We start from the raw sequence: 16,748 nt of genomic DNA, 5'->3' as shown, positions 1-16,748 counted from the left end.
CCACAAAGAACATCATACCTACAGTCAAGCATGGTGGTGGAAGTGTGATGGTGTGGGGATGTTCTCCTGCTTCAGGGCCTGGGCAACTTGCAATAATTGAGTGAAACATGGATTCTGATCTCTACCAGAAAATCCTAAAGGAGAATGTCCGGTCTTCAGTCCGTAATTGAAACGCAAGTGCAACTGGATTATGCAGCAAGACAATGATCCAAAGCATAGAAGTAAATCCTAGTCCTAGAAATAAGTGAAAGACTGATCTCCAGTTATCGGAAGCGTTTAGTTAAAGTTATTGCCCCTAAAGGTGGCACAACTAGATTTTAAGTTTAAGAGGGCAATTAGTTTTTCACATGGGTGATGGGTATTGGATAATTTTTTTTTTTTTTTTTGCTTCAATAAAATATATAAATAAATAAAAACTGTATTGTGTGTTTACCTTGTGCGTTGCCTTTGTTTTATGTTGTACTCCATGTGAAGATCTAAAACAATTTAGTATGAGATATACACAAAAACAGAAGAAATCAGGATGAGGACAAATACTTTTTTCACAGCACTGCATACCTTGGCAGTATACATTGTTAAACACACACACACACACACACACACACCCTCCAACACAGAAACATGCTCAAAAAAAAAAAAAAAAAAGAGAAGCTTGTGGTTGAGAAGAAAAGACAAATTTACAGTAAGCGATTCTAGATTGTGGATAGAGTAACACACAAAACGTGTGTAGTACCACCACTTCTTGCAAAGACTTTCCAGTGCTGGAGTTTTTTCAGTAGCCTGAGGGGATAAAAAAAACATTAAAATTATTACAAAATTTGATTGCTGTGCAGTATTATAAAGCGTTACATATCGAAATGGATTCCAAACTTCACATTAGATTAAATGAAGGGGTTCTCTGTATTTTTATAGTATCTTTCAAATCTATTTTTTCCCCAATTTTTGGAGTATTTCTTATACTTTTGTACTTTTTTTAAACAATGCTACAGCTATAACACCAATACTGAAAGAAATAGTGTGTAATGGAAATACCGGATAAGGGGACTAGAGACTCCAATTCCCATCAGCCACTGCACGTCACCTGAGCACATTACATGACTGTCTGCACCTGTTCTCAATTTCACACTCATTACTGTGATCCTATATAAGCCTCATTCTGGCACTGCATCACTGTGATGAAATTGCTTAGTTCCCTGGTGTGGTCTGTCATTACCAAGACTTGTTTTTCCCCCCATATTGCTATTCTGGTGTTTTGACTTTGTTTGTCCCCTGATTTTTGGTACTTCGGTTACTCTGTGATATCCTGTTTGCTGATCGCTTGCCCCTTTGCCAGCCTTGACTTTGAATCTGCCTTACGTATTGGATTTTGTTTGCTGGACTTTATATATTAAAACTGCTTCAAGTGCATTTGCATCCATCTTCGGCTGTGAAATGCCAGATACATTTCTGTGTAATATTCCACGGTGCTGCTGAATTCTCGATTCTGATTGGTCAGAAGGTGTTGATTAATTTTCTCTGACAGCAGCTCTGACTGTAATTCAAATCCCAGGTTTATATTATTGCGCTCCTTCGAATGCAGTCCCCTCCGAAACTATTGGAACGTCAAGGCCAATTCAATTATTTTTGCTATTGACTGAAGACATTTGGGTTCGAGTTTAGAAGATGAATATGAGAAGAGAGTTTAGAATTTCAGCTTTTAGTTCCTGGTATTTATATGTAGATGTGTTAAATGACATAGAGCATAGCACAGGTTGTATCAGACCACCCAATTTGCAGGTGAGCAAAAATATTGGAACATGACTGACATTCATGTTTCTTATTATCTGGGGGTGTCTTGTTAAATGGTGTGATTGTTTAAATGATAAATAGCTCTGAATGTCTACTCTTGGTTTTAGCCTTCGGTTTCACCTGTGAAGACTGCATTTGTGTGAGCGTGTGTGAAATGTAGATGTAAACAGTTGAAGTTATTATTATTATTATTATATTCACCTCTCATGTGTGACTTTTTACTGAGCTGTAGATGACTTTGTCATTCGGGGGAACTGGAGAGACCTGAAAATGAATGTTAAAAACTTAAAATTTAGATAAAAATACAAGCATTTTCATTTGATTTTGGTTCAAATGGCACACGATTCGGACCACACACCACCAGTTTTGTGCCTCTGTGTTTCATTATACTTGATTCTTACTGTTGGATGGTGAGAGGTTCTGACAGTGCTGTAGGTGACTTCTTGCTCAGAAGCTGATGAGGCCTGTAGATAGCATACAAATACATTTACTTTGATCTGTACTGCATTTCTGCATTTTTTATTTTATTTTACTGGTAACACTTTACTGAGGTCCACAGATATAAATACTGTATATTAATATATTGAAGCAAACATCAAAACTAATGCTTTCAAAATGTTGATGACTACAGTGCACTAAGCATATGAGGAAATAATTAAGCGTAGATATTAACACCCACCTGAGTCATATATGAATAGTCATTAATAATGGTAATCAGTCAATCAAACATCAGTGAAATATTTGTATCTTGTTAATTAATGTCATGGCTTGAGGTATTATTTACATTATTAATGGTCTTTTTGTACAGAGTGTAAGTTAACTCAAATTTTAGGCTAAGGAACATTTGACAATTTGCAAATCATAGCTTGCAGCGCTAACAAGTTACTAACAGTTTATTGGTGTGAAGTTATGTGAAGAAACTGGTACGAGTTAATCCACTGAACCACCCAGTACGAACAGTGACATGCTGAAAACAACTGTTTTAACAATATGTATATTTAATCTACAAAAAAATTACATCTTAGCAAGTAGAAATACCAGGAATATAGACAAATGTGTCTAGTATTTCCTATTATAAGACTACAATAAACCAAATATGAGATTCTTAAACCTATTTCAAGCCATTTGTACTCATTTCAGGATCGAAACTGGCAGATCATTTTGCTCATCTTAAGCATTTATTTCTAGAAAGAAGCAAAATTATCTGCCAGAATAAGAAAACTACAAGCTTGAAATGAGTAATAATGTCTAGAAATATGCTTAATGTTATTATAATTGGTTTATTGTAATCTTATAATAGGAAATAATAGATCGATGTGACTATATTCAAGATATTTTCACTTGCTAAGATGATAATAAGAAAATAAGATTTTTTTTTTTTTTTTTTTTACAGTGTATATAATATTTCCTACTTAGTTTTGAAATTTGGCGGTGGGGGGCTGGGGGTTTATATAAAAACTAAATGGGCTTCAAAAATGGTCTCAACATTATATTTACAGTATCTCACAAAAGTGAGTACACCCATCACATTTTTGTAAATATTTGATTATATCTTTTTATGTGACAAACAGTTTGCTGAAGACAAGCAGGACATGGATTACTGGAACCATGTCCTGTGGTCTGATGAGACCAAGATAAACTTATTTGGTTCAGATGGTGTCAAGTGTGTGTGGTGGCAACCAGGTGAGGAGTACAAAGACAACTGTGTCTTGTCTACAGTCAAGCATGGTGGTGGGAGTGTCATGGTCTGGGGCTGCATGAGTGCTGCCGGCACTGGGGAGCTACAGTTCATTGAGGGAACCATGAATGCCAACATGTACTGTGACATACTGAAGCAGAACATGATCCCCTCCCTTTGGAGACTGGGCTGCAGGGCAGTATTCCAGCATGATAACAACCCCAAACACACCTCCAAGACAACCACTGCCTTGCTAAAGAAGCTGAGGGTGAAGGTGATGGACTGGCCAAGCATGTCTCCAGACCTAAACCCTATTGAGCATCTGTGGGGCATCCTCAAACGGAAGGTGGAGGAGCACAAGGTCTCTAACATCCACCAGCTCCGGGATGAGGACTCCAGTGGCAACCTGTGAAGCTCTGGTGAACTCCATGCCCAAGAGGGTTAAGGCAGTGCTGGAAAATAATGGTGGCCACACAAAATATTGACACTTTGGGCCCAATTTGGACATTTTCACTTAGGGGTGTACTCACTTTTGTTGCCAGCAGTTTAGACATTAATGGCTGTGTGTTGAGTTATTTTGAGGGGACAGAAAATTTACACTGTTACACAAGCCTATAATTTGGGTTAACCTACATTATGTCTAAACACAACCTACTGCAAATCATGATATTTAAAACAAATAGAAGCATGTTCATATTTAACAATTACCATTATTAATGGCTTTTTATATATGTTCTGTAAATACACAACCTTAGGGTAAAATAAACATACCTTGCATTGTCCATCTACCACAGTGCTATATATCACCGCATCCTCACGTTCTTTGGGACTCTACAATTTGAGACACAAACATGCACTAACTGTAGACAGATGTAGGACTGAATTGTGTAAATAATCAGGAAATTTTGTTTTCCTTACTTATATATATATGGGTCTTAGGTTTACATAAAGATAGTTATACCTTGTTTGGAATGCTCTGTGGCTGTCCCAAAACGACATCATCATAAACCACATCAGTGTTTATCTATGTGAACAAAGGGAAAAACAGCTGTCAGATGTCATACCTTTGTAAGCTTTTGCAATGCAGGCAACTACACAATCAAATAACACATGTGTAACACATACCGGACTGTGGCTAGCTCCTTTGTTTAAGACTAATAGTCCAACTGCAAAAGAGAAAAAAGTGCTAAAGCTATAACTGCTCCTCTCTTTCAAGAAAATATAGAAATAGTAATTGCCATCCACATTGTCTTATTTGCTGACTTAAAAAGGATTCTTTTTTTACTTCCATAGAACCAAGTACTATAGCACCACCATTGGTCATAAGAGGTTGGGACTGATTTAGTTCTAGCCCAGACAGTAGTGTATGTTTTAGTTGATAAAATGGCCAACAAGAGTAGATGGATTAGATAAAGTAAGACTAGGTAAAAAATAATATATACATACCACGGGTATTATGGTGTAACCATTACATAGAGGGAAACAGAAAAAATGCAGTAACATTAAGAGACTGGACATCAATTTTTGAAAACGTATGAAAAAAGCTACTGACTGTGTTTCTGTTTACGCTTCCAGATGACACAACCAGTCACTATGAGCACCAAAAAGAGCCCAGAGATGATGCAAAGAGCCAGTATAGTGTCATCACTGTGTTGAAAGGGGATGGGATGAGAGACATTGAAAATGCTTGCTATCAAATTTAGAAATTGAAAAATGTGACTTGGTAAAACCATAATTTTTCAAAAATACTTTAGGGTTACAAAAAAAAAAAAAAAAAAAAAAAAACCTCAGTACTTACATAGGAGATGTTTTATGTTCCTCTTTTTTTTCAGAGATACCTGCAAAGAGTATAACACAGACATATATATACAGTATCTCACAAAATTGAGTACACCCTAGAACCCGTTAGATTTAGCTTATACTGTAAGTGTCCAAAGACACATTAAAGTTATAAAACTAACCAGATAGAACCAACTAGACTAACCAGGCTGGTTTCTAAGATGGTTTGCTGGTCATAGCTATTTTAAGTTTGTTTAGGTAGTCTAGCTGTCTTTTCAACAGTGCTTATTTGATCTCATGGGCTAGGCCAACTTGTGTCCAAAGCCTCTTTATACTCATAACTGACCAACTAGAACCAACCTGACTAGCTAAAACTAGCCTGACCTTCTGGACTGGTCAACCTGACCAACCAGAACCAGTCAGACCAGCTAGAAGCAGCCTAACCAGATAGAATCAACCTACAAGTATTCAAAACTGATCCGTATTTAACCTAGAATTAGCCCATACAAAACCTCTCAAAAAACCATCAAACCCTACCAACTAGAACCAGCCCGTAAGTGTTGAAAACCCCCACTAAAACCATCAAACTTGACCAGCTGGAACCAGTCTGATCAGCTAGAACAAAACTGCAAGTGTCCAAAAACCCCACTAAAATCATCTAACCTGACCATGTAGAACCAGCTTGATAAGGCCAGGCTGGTCGACTTGGCCAGCTGGAATCAGCTTATAAGTGTCTATAACCGCTCTACAAACATCCAACCTGATCAACTTAACTTGCTGGGGCTGGTGACAAGATAAAGCAAGCTTGCTGACCCAGGCTGTATTTTCAGCAGGGTAGTTGTAAATGAATATGAATAAATTCCTCCCATTGTTATATGAAATCAAATGTAATACCTGGAGCTTCATCACCGACACTGATGTGAACAGGAACCTGCAGATCTCCTGCACTGCACCAGTACCAGCCAGCATCACTCTTCTTCAGTCCACTCATCTGCACACTGAAGGATCCTCTCCCATCATCACTGACCTGCACTGCTGACTTCTGGGATGTATCAGTACTCCTAAATGTGTTGCATACATTGTCTTTGAATCTGCACCACTGCTTCTGTGTATTCTGATACGCAGCGCTGTAGAGACATTGGACTGTGATGCTTCCTCCTTCCTCAGCACTCACTCTGCTCTCCTTCACAGACAGATCAGGATCTGAATAAAGAGGCAGCAAATGAGTGGTGTAAGGAAGTCTGTTACAAATCTTATATTTCTACATCATTTCAGTTTCTTACCTTGACTAACAGTTAGGTACAAATAATCATAGTCATCTTGGGTCCATTTACTACCAATTTCTGCTGCGCACCAGTACGTTCCAGAATCAGAAACCGGGTTCAGTTCAACAGTGAACATATCCTGTGCTAGATAATCAGTGACTGATGTACTACCAATTGAGTTTGCATAGGCTTCTATGCTGCAGGAAGACCAAAAATACCCTTTGCACCAGAATTTAGGGTTTGGTTTGTATTGGTCTTCATAAAGACACGGAATAGTGACAGATCCTCCGTGTTTTACAGCTACGTTTTTCAGTGTCCTCATGCTCTGTACGTCTGCAAGAAAGCCACATTACGAAACAGCATTAGCATTACTCAGACACTGATTCACAATGATCATGAACCAGGAACAAATTCAGTCTACAAATGACGAAAGGTTTCAACAGCCACTGCTCTATGAAAGGAAGTCGTCTATAAGAGCTTATTTAAACCTTTAGAAAATGAAGGACACACACACACACACTCACACACACTATAACTATATATATATGTACATATAAATATAGATAGATAGATAGATAGATAGATAGATAGATATATAGGAATGATACAGTTTTAATCTTACCTGATATACAGAGGAAGAACCCAAAGAGAATTCCAGAACCAACTAGTGAGTAAAAGTGCATGTTTCCCAAAGAGACAGTTATTACAAATACACTCCTTACTTCTGGGTGAAGTTGCTTTGTACTAGCTTAGTTCCCTTTTTTTCACTCTCTCTATCTTTCTGTTGCACACTCTAAATCAAACATCCGTATAAACCCCCAGCAGAAAGTAAACATGCGCAGTAAAATATAGCTCACATGCATGTGGAGTTTCCATGGTTATGTAGTAATGTAAAAAAATACATACAGAAATACACAATTACTTCATTCATTAATTAAATTGAGATACATTTTTTCATTACATCGACAGAAGAACTAAAAGTCAGTGTTCATATTTTGCCGTTTGAGATTTGATAGCATTTCCCAGATGGAGATTTAGATCCTTAATGAGCAAACCAGTGGCAACAATGGCAAGGACTCAAACTTTAAGAGGAACCAGACTCAAAATGAAACTTATCCAAATCAGGGTGAAACTAGACAGCGAGATTATAATCACCATCATCATCAGACTAAATCTCTTTTACTTTAAAGCTTCTGACCAATCAGAATAGAGATTCAACACTGCTGTATAATTCTGGTGATTCTTAAACTTATCACAAAGACATAATGAAAAGCCTGGTGGTTTATGTTTTCTGAGGTGTGAAACTGCAAGTGATCTAAAATAGCCAACAAGACAACTTAAACCATTGAATTCTACACAACAAAATCCCCAGTGTTGATTTAACACCCAGAGTGTTGAATGCACACCCTAAAGTGTTTATATAAGTCCATTGGACACAAATGATCACCCTGGGTGTTAATTCAACACTAGGAGTTTTACTCCTATACTCCTATACTCCTTGGAATAGGTGTGTAATGATGAGCATCGTGAAAATGTGTGACACATTGTGGAACTCGATATTGTATTAATTATGCATCTAAATGCAATTGCAATGTTTGAAAATCAGATATCCCAATCTGCATATATAGAGTGCACACTGGTCACATGATCACATTCTTTAGTGGAAAACCTGGGCCATTACTGGGAATCATCTGCACTTCTGAAGTGATTGATATCTCCGGATCACGATGACCGAAATGCATTATATATTACATGTCTACACAACTGTGTTATAACTGTTAAAAAGAGCTCTTAAGAAGCTTTCAGATAACAAGTAGCTTGAGGGAAATGTGATGGCCATATTGAGGAACTGGTGTTTTGAGACTGACTGATTATCATGTGACTGATGTAGGTCTGTGATCTGTTTCAAGTCTTGGGCAAGTCCTTGTCTTAGAAGTACGTGAAAGACTGATCTCCAGTTATCAGAAGCGTCTGGCTGCAGTTATTGCTGCTAAAAGGTGGCACAAACAAATTTTAAAAGGGCAGTTAATTTTTCTCATTGGTGATAGGTGTTGGATAACATTTTTTTGCTTCAATAAAAAATAAATAAATAAAAACTGTATTGTGCATTTACTCAGGTTGCCTTTGTTTTATGTTTATATTTTATTTTATTTTTTTAGATTTAAAACTATTCAGTATCAGATATACACAAAAAAAATTCAATAAGTAAAAAAAAAAAAAAAAAAAGTAAATACTTTTTCACAGCACTGTCAGTTCCTTTCACGAACATGTACCAACAATTGTACTGCATTCAGCCACTAGAGGGCCTCAAAGATCTTTTGGCTTTACTTTTGAACCCCTGTTAGAACATCCGCCCATAGGTTAAAACTAATTCTACTCTAATAATGTTTACAAAACATTTTAAGCCACATTACATAGACAAAAGTAGATCAGTTGTACAGACTTGTAAATATGGGTTTCTCCCATCATCACTGATGTGCTCTGTTGAATTCTGGGATATGTATATCAGTCCTCTTAAACGTGTTACAGTGTACATCTTTAAATCTGCACCACTGCTTCTGTGTATTCTGATACTCAGTGCTGTAGAGACACTGGACTGTGATATTGTCTCCTTCCTCACCACTCACTCTGCTCTCCATCACAGACAGATCAGGATCTGAGCACAAATACAGAGTCAATAGTCAATAAAAGCATTGCTAAATGCACTGATTAGTATTTGCTGTTTGTAATTGGATTCCTGATTTCACTGTGATATAAAGGCCTTGTTGAACATCTTGGTCCCATTTTCCACCTATCTCTACAGCGCACTAGTGCCATCCAGTGTTTTCTGTCTGGAGATTATTCATCATCAGCGTAAAGAGACTCTCAGCTGAATTATCAGTCACTGTCACTTTCCCCTGTGTCTCATTGACATACATATAAATTGTCCAGGAAATGAATGCTGAATTAGCACCATAGCACCAATATTTCTTGTGTTGTATATATTTAATATCATAATGATATCGGATAGTGACAGATGCTCCAGTTCGAACACTTAACTGTCTGGATGCTGGCCAAAAAACTGTCAAGACCTGCACACAGAACAGAAATTCTCGACTATTACTCAATGCAAATAAAATATCTGAGATTTGATAATACAAGACATTACTGATGGTCGATGCATTAGTTTAATGCGTTAGGTTTTTGATATATCAGTGGTTTATTCTGCACAAGAATGTGAAATAGGATAGAAGAGTGCATGAGACATGGACTTACTGGAAATGAAGAGAATAAAAATGAAAAAGTAGCTCATTTTGAATTTGTTCCCATTCTTGCATTCTGCTTTTCTGTGGAGTCGGTACTGTGGCTATGGAAGCTCAAGTAAGTCCTCTTCCTGGTAAACTTACAATGTTGTCTTGAACCACAGTGTGAGGCAATTTAGTGCTATGGTGATGAAATATCTTATAAAGTCTCACCAGAGCAATTTTTCCCATAAGAACACTTGACAAATGGCAACATATCATAACACACACACACACACACACACACACACACACACACACACAAACATAAGTCCTTCAGAGATACAGAAACATGTAGAAGTATAACAAGCTTTATTATAGTTAACAACAATCGCATACACACCTTCATTAAATATTAATATGTTGTTGTCTAGAATAGGAATGATCTTTTGCTATATGACATAGCATCACCATTGACTAAGTTTGTAAATTGTATGTTAGGTTGATAGACAGACAAATAAAGTGCCTTCCACTAATATTGGCGCCCTTGTTAAATATGAGCAATGAAGGCTGTGAAAATTTGTCTTTTAATTGTGTTTAACCTTTTGATCTATTGTTAAAAATAATTCACAAAAATACTCTGCTCTCATGGATATCAAACAACTACAAACAAAACACAGGTTCATCCAAAAAAAAAACTTTGTTAAATGCAACAATTATTGGCACCCCTATTGATATAGAAATTGATATTTCTATATCTATATCAAAATTGATATAGAAATTCTCATTGATATGAGAAAAATATATTTTAAGTATATTTTCACTGATATTTTACATTTTTTTTAGTATACCTGGGTGACTAGGAATAGGAAATTGTTCAAGCATGACTTCCCTTTTCACAGGGGTATAAATATGAGGTAACTCATAGGCCAAATTCCCTTAGTCATTCATAACAATGGGTAAGACCGAGGTATATAGCTGTGATGTGTGGCAAAAGGTTGTTGAGCTTCACACAATGGGAAGTGGGTATAAGAAAATAGCAGAAGCATTGAAAATGCCCATTTATACCATCAGGGCAATAATTAAGAAGTTCCAGTCAAGTGGAAATGTTATGAATCAACCTGGAATTGGACGTGTGTCTATATCGTCTCAACGTGGCTCTTTAATGTTTTGGAGCTGTTTTTCTGTCAGAGCACCTGGACATTTTGTTTGAAAACATGGCATCATGGACTCTATCAAATATCAACAGATATTAAATGAAAACCTGACTGCCTCTGACAGAAAGCTTAAAATGTTCCGTGGTTGGATCTTCCAGCAGGACAATGATCCAAAACATACATCAAAATCAACACAAAAATGGTTTACTGACCACAAAATCAAGGTCCTGCCATGGCCATCCCAGTCCCCTGACTTGAAACCCATAGAAAACCTGTGGGGTGAACTGAAGAGGAGAGTCCCCCAGCATGGACCTCGAAATTTGAAGGATCTGGAGAGCTTCTGTATGGAGGAATGGTGCCTTGCCATGTATTCTCCAACCTCATCAGGCGTTATAGGAGAAGACTCAGAGCTGTCTCAGAAAAGGGAGGCAGCACAAAGTATTAACAAAAACAATAAAGACAATTTTTCACAGACTTTTTGCTCATATTTACCAAGGGTGCCAATATTAGTAGAGGGCATTATAGATAGATGTATTTTATTGATCTTTATGGGAAATGTATGACAATGTGTTCTAACTGATATGTAAGGATTAACGCATGACTGACTGTGCTGTTTTTTTACAAAAAATAATTGAATATATTGAATGTGCCAGCTTCTTAATGCTGCAGTGCCACCAACATCACGTCCTTCAGTTGTGTGCAATACAGAACTGCACTGGCTTTCTGAAACAAAACAAAACACACCAGGGATCAATCACAGTGTTAATTACAGCATGTGCTGAGGTGTCACACGTGCATTCACTTCAAGATTCTGTGCCGTTTCCCTCTCAGAAAGGGTTCCAAGTAGACATTTTGTAGGAGGTTAAGAACCCTTAATTATGCAATAAACTCTTTTAATAAACTCTTGAAGAGCCAGTGAAGTTTTATTGCTTTTATACATTGACAGCTAAGGAAGAATGGAGGAAGAAGTCTTTTTTTTTCCCTAAAAAAATTGTCAAATCAATAATATTACTGGGAATCTTTCCAATAACATTAGCTTTTAATTACAAACAACTCGAAATACATAACTGAAAAATTAGCATAGCCTAAAATTATTTCAGAGACCATAAAATACTAGTGTCTACTAATGACTCATTCCTATCAGCAATGTATAATACAAGTTTATGCACTCACGTGGGTTCTTTACTGCTGGAATCTGAAGAATCTGTCACTAAAGCCAAAGGAGAAATTATTATTAGAAGTGATATTTGTAACAGTGGCACAACCAGAAATGACTTGAACTGCCTCTATATCCATAGTGTCCATCTAAATCTCTTATTTATTTAATATGCCAAAAGGACACAATGTGAGAACCCAGTAATTTGGAGGCACAAACCATTTCAAAGATATCTAGGTCACCTAATTGTGTCTGTCTCTAACAACGATACAGAAGGCCCAAATGTAATCTTTTGTTCCTCTTACATAACTTCTTAAACAGCGTTGCAACTGTTCCAGTTGCAACTGGAGTGACGTCCCTGATTTGAACCAAGAGCTATTAGGACAGCATAAAACCCAACAGCATAAAAAGACTCAAAAGAACAACAACAAAAACACTCAATCATTTAAAAAAGAGTAGAAGTAATAAATTCTGTATTCAGAATTTGTTGAATTAAAATGAAAAATGACATTACATTAAATACAACATACAAAAGAATGAACACTATGTCTATACTATTGGAATTTCATATGAAATCATATCAAACTTAACTTAAATCAGACTTTATCAGCCTCGAACAGTAGAGCAATGAATGCATTGTCTATTTTATCTACGTATTGTAAATTATATAACTTAGATGTTCATTGCTTTTGTATATTATACACTATTTCCATGTTTATTTGAATAAATATGTGCAAAAGGAACATTCAATTAACTCTTTTACCAGAGGCCAAAAAAATTAATTTTCCACCTGTTAGTGTGGAATATTGTGAAATGTTCTGCACCAGACAGACAGCTGTTCAACCTCCCTTCTGTATGCAGACTCATCACCAACCTAGATGTGGTTTCATTTGCAAACTTCAGGAGCTTGACAGAGGGGTCTGTAGAGGTGTAGTCATTTGTGTAGAGGGAGAAGAGCAGTGGGGAGAGCACCTAACCCTGAGGAGCGGCGGTGCTGATTGTGCAGGTGCTGGATGTGAATTTTCCCTGGTGAAAAAGCTGAAGCGGGTGATCCACTGATAGAAGGCAGTTGGCACGTAGAGCTGAGTTAATTTTCACCGGAGGAAATCTGGGATGATAGTGTTGAAAGCTGAACTGAAGTTCACAAGTTGGATCCTTGCATAAGTGCCTGGTCTGTCAAGGTGTTGCAGGATGTAATGCAGTCCCATGTTGTCTGCATCATGCACTGACCTATTTGCTTGATAAGCAAACTGAAGGGGGTCCAGCAAGGGTCCAGTTATGTCCTTCAGGTAGGCCACCACCAGTCTCTCAGATTATTTCACAACCACAGACATCAAAGCAACTGGTCTGTAGTCATGCAGTCTTGTGATCTTGGGTCGTCATGGTGATCATGGTAGAGTGTTTGAACCATTTAATTTTTAGTAATCTTATTAAGTTGCTGCCTGAATTCTACCATTAAGAAGACAATGTGAACATTCAGAACAATCTTTTTCACTGACAACCAGTTTTGCTACAATAATGATAGTACTGCAGATAATGCATGACAATAATACCTGGAGCTTCGGCACAGACACTGATGTGAACAGGAACCTGCAGATCTCCTGCACTGCACCAGTACCAGCCAGCATCACTCTTCTTCAGTCTACTCATCTGCACACTGAAGGATCTTCTCCCATCATCACTGACCTGCACTGCTGAATTCTGGGATGTATCAGTACTCCTAAATGTGCACAACCTATCATTGAATCTGCACCACTTCTTCTGTGTATTCTGATACGCAGCGCTGTAGAGACACTGGACTGTGACGCTGCCTCCTTCCTCACCACTCACTCTGCTCTCCAACACAGACAGATCAGGATCTGAGCACAAATATAGAGTCAGTTATGTATGATTAATCTTTAGCAACCTTAGAACACTGCTAAATTCACTAATTATTTGCAGATTGTAACTTAATACCTGAATTCACTGTGATATAAAAGTCTTCTTTTACATCTGGATCAAATATTCCACCTATCTTTACAGCACACCAGTACATTCCAGTGTTTTCTGTCTGGAGATTATTCATAGTCACAGTAAAGAGACTCTCCGCTGGGTTATCAGTCACTGTCACTTTCCCCTGTGTCTCATTGGCATACGCCTGAATTTTGCAGGAACTGAATGTTGTACCATAGCACCAGTATTTCTTATGTTGTATATATGTCCTATCATAATGACACGGGATGGTGACAGATGCTCCAGTTTTAAAACTAAACTGCCTCCATGCCTGACTGGCAACACCTGCACACAGAACAGAAAAACACTACTATTACTCAGTGAAAATAAAATATTCGATACTTGATAAATCAAGATATTACTGATGATGGATAAATTAGTTCAATGCGTTAGGTTTTTGATGTATCAATGGTTTATTCTGCACAAGAATGTAAAATAGGATAGAAGAGTGCATGAGAAATGTACTTACTGGAAATGAAGAGATTAAAAATAAAAAAGCGGCTCATGTTAGATTTGTTCTGATGTTTTCTCGTGTCCTGCTTCTCTGAGAAGTTGTCACTGTGTCTGTAGCAGCTCAAGCAGTTCCTCTTCCTGCTAATCTTACAATGTAGTCTAAAACCACAGTGTGTCTTAATTTAGTCACAGCTTTGTCTTATTCAACACACAGAGAAATGAGGATGAGAATGTAAGTTTTTATAGCTGCTATAACAGGAACAAACATTATTCCATGCCTTGCAATGCAGAGACGTGGTATACACAGTAGAGCGTTTCTGATTTTATTTATTTGTGTCAGTCTAAGTTAAGGTTTGCACCACGCTGTCAGAGCCATAAATAAGTTCATAAATATGTTCATTGCCATTTTACATTGTTTATAAATGACGTGTCTGACTTCTTCTTATGCGGTAAAAACCACCACATGTTGCGTGTAACGTCCGGCCCTGTGAAAAGCTCTGTGAAATTTTCCTTTAAAATGAATCACTGTTAAACTCACAGAACTCGATATGTCTGTATCCTTGTCAGTATTTAGTCATATATGGAGAACCTGGAAGGACCATGTCATTTAAAGCAGGGGGGGCAAACTACGGCCCTCCAGGCACTTTCATCAGACCCACGAGGCGGTTTTTAAATGTATTAAATATCAATAAATGTAATAAATATGGGCGGGAGGTTAGAATTTCAAGGGTATTCTTTTTTCTGACCTTGTTCTAATTGATGGGTTTTTATCTCTTCTTGCTCTTAATTGGCTTAATATGGAATTTATGATTCTGTACTTGTATGTCATATTGTATATTTCACTGTATTAAATATTGCAAATTGTTTTTAGTGTACATTCTATTGCACATACATAACACACAGTATATAATATATACTTGTATATTCACACTCTACTTTATATTATATTACTTTATATTGATATACTTTCTATTCTATTCTATTTTATTTTCTGTTATTGGTATGTCCCTATTCTGCCTTGACAACCTGCCTGTTTCTTGTTCAATCTATTGACAATACGGTAAAACATTAGATCAATAATGAAAGAGAACCCTATAAGTTAAGACCTATATCAGAAGGTTAATGCATACCACTTAATAACTGTTAATATTTTTAAATACTACATATCCATGATACTATGGATGATTTTGTTTCAGTTCTCTCCCTTTTCTATTGAATTATATACAGTAATGTAAAAAAGGCAGGGTTACACTACAAAAGAATATGTGGACGTTTGTGAGGGACTGTGTGTAGACTAATATTACCATCAAATCTCACTAATTATTCATCAGTGGAAATAGGCAGCATTTAAAAAGAAATATGTAGCAAATTGTTCATCATTGTGCAACACGAACACCGCATGCCGTTACCACATTCGCCTCAAACCTCCAGGGCTGGGGGTTCGAGTCCCATCATGGCCCTGTTGAAACACATTCTCAGTGGAGTTTGCATGTTCACTCCGTGCTGAGGGGTTTCCTCCCCCGGTCCGAAGACATGCATGGTAGGCTGATGAGCATGTCCAAAGTGTCCGTAGTGTATGAATGGGTGTGTGAATGGGTATATGATTGTGCCCTGTGATGGATTGGCACCCCATCCAGAGTGTATCCCACCTTGTGCCCAATGCTCCATGGGATATGCTCCAGGCGCCCCGCAATCCTGTATGATAAGCGGTATTGAATATGGATGGATGGAATACCACATGCCAAAAGAACTTACACTTACACTGTTTAACTCAGTAAAAAAGGAGTGAATGTTTTTTTTTTTTTTGCTGCTTTGAACTCATCGTGACCTCTGAGCGCTCAGCACGGGTGTGAGCATGGGTGTGACACATGACACGAGTGACCAGTTGTCATGGCAAAGTCAGTTCACGTTCACTCATTCACTATTCCTTATATAGCAAATGACATTTGCGTCACTATATGGAATTGAAAAAGAACGAAAATGAGTGAGCAAATTCAGACTAAATACAATGGATTTTATCGTACACGTATAGAAGATACACAAATTGGCCATGGGCAGTGAAAAAGTGCAGGGGACAAATGTACTTTTCATTAAAAGTGTGGGGGACACGTCCACCTGCGGATTCTACACCCCTGAATATCATTACATTTCAGTTAGTTTGGAGTTTGTTCCAAAATGACTCATTTTATGCAGTATAAGCAGGCCCAATAGATGGTGCTGTAGCCTGCAGTTCTTGTATATTACGGTATATTCAGTCAG

The 16,748-nt window shown here is 37.4% G+C and overlaps 2 protein-coding genes and 1 pseudogene across 3 annotated transcripts; all 3 read right to left on the bottom strand.

The window, feature by feature from the left end:
* Positions 1-327: 327 nt before the first annotated feature.
* Positions 328-7,676, bottom strand: LOC128624062 (polymeric immunoglobulin receptor-like). Of its 2 annotated transcripts, none has more exons than XM_053651342.1 (11): positions 7,133-7,676; positions 6,529-6,843; positions 6,140-6,448; positions 5,265-5,304; positions 5,019-5,113; positions 4,592-4,632; positions 4,428-4,490; positions 4,238-4,297; positions 2,190-2,252; positions 1,990-2,052; positions 328-780 (listed from the first exon to the last, which is right to left on the bottom strand). In XM_053651342.1, the coding sequence occupies exons 1-10, from the start codon at positions 7,191-7,193 to the stop codon at positions 1,993-1,995; spliced, it is 1,107 nt and encodes a 368-aa protein (XP_053507317.1). In that variant the 5' UTR covers positions 7,194-7,676; the 3' UTR covers positions 328-780; positions 1,990-1,992. The 2 variants fall into 2 exon arrangements, with proteins under 2 accessions (XP_053507317.1, XP_053507318.1); XM_053651343.1 differs by having other exon boundaries at positions 4,592-4,620.
* A 421-nt stretch (positions 7,677-8,097) lies between these two features.
* Positions 8,098-9,983, bottom strand: LOC128624044 (uncharacterized; annotated as a pseudogene).
* Positions 9,984-11,398: 1,415 nt separating this feature from the next.
* On the bottom strand, positions 11,399-14,579 carry LOC128624064 (polymeric immunoglobulin receptor-like). The gene is made up of 5 exons (XM_053651345.1): positions 14,506-14,579; positions 14,001-14,321; positions 13,598-13,903; positions 12,062-12,098; positions 11,399-11,611 (listed from the first exon to the last, which is right to left on the bottom strand). Exons 1-5 carry the CDS (start codon positions 14,540-14,542, stop codon positions 11,578-11,580), a joined length of 735 nt encoding a protein of 244 aa, XP_053507320.1. The 5' UTR covers positions 14,543-14,579; the 3' UTR covers positions 11,399-11,577.
* Positions 14,580-16,748: the final 2,169 nt, after the last annotated feature.

Source organism: Ictalurus furcatus, chromosome 20 (genome assembly GCF_023375685.1).
Source record: "Ictalurus furcatus strain D&B chromosome 20, Billie_1.0, whole genome shotgun sequence".
NCBI lineage: Eukaryota > Metazoa > Chordata > Actinopteri > Siluriformes > Ictaluridae > Ictalurus > Ictalurus furcatus.
This window is presented reverse-complemented; position numbering and strand designations above follow the sequence as displayed.

Excerpts from the sequence above, each read along its gene's own strand:
- LOC128624062 (XM_053651342.1), bottom strand. The coding sequence starts at position 7,193 with ATGCACTTTTACTCACTAGTTGGTTCTGGAATTCTCTTTGGGTTCTTC. Across the intron at positions 4,491-4,591 it reads AAGGAGCTAGCCACAGTCCG|ATAAACACTGATGTGGTTTA; the intron begins GTATGTGTTACA and ends TTGTTCACATAG. Across the intron at positions 4,298-4,427 it reads CACAGAGCATTCCAAACAAG|AGTCCCAAAGAACGTGAGGA; the intron begins GTATAACTATCT and ends CTCAAATTGTAG.
- LOC128624064 (XM_053651345.1), bottom strand. The coding sequence starts at position 14,542 with ATGAGCCGCTTTTTTATTTTTAATCTCTTCATTTCCA. Across the intron at positions 13,904-14,000 it reads TTATATCACAGTGAATTCAG|ATCCTGATCTGTCTGTGTTG; the intron begins GTATTAAGTTAC and ends ATTTGTGCTCAG. Across the intron at positions 12,099-13,597 it reads TGTCTGTGCCGAAGCTCCAG|TGACAGATTCTTCAGATTCC; the intron begins GTATTATTGTCA and ends CTTTGGCTTTAG.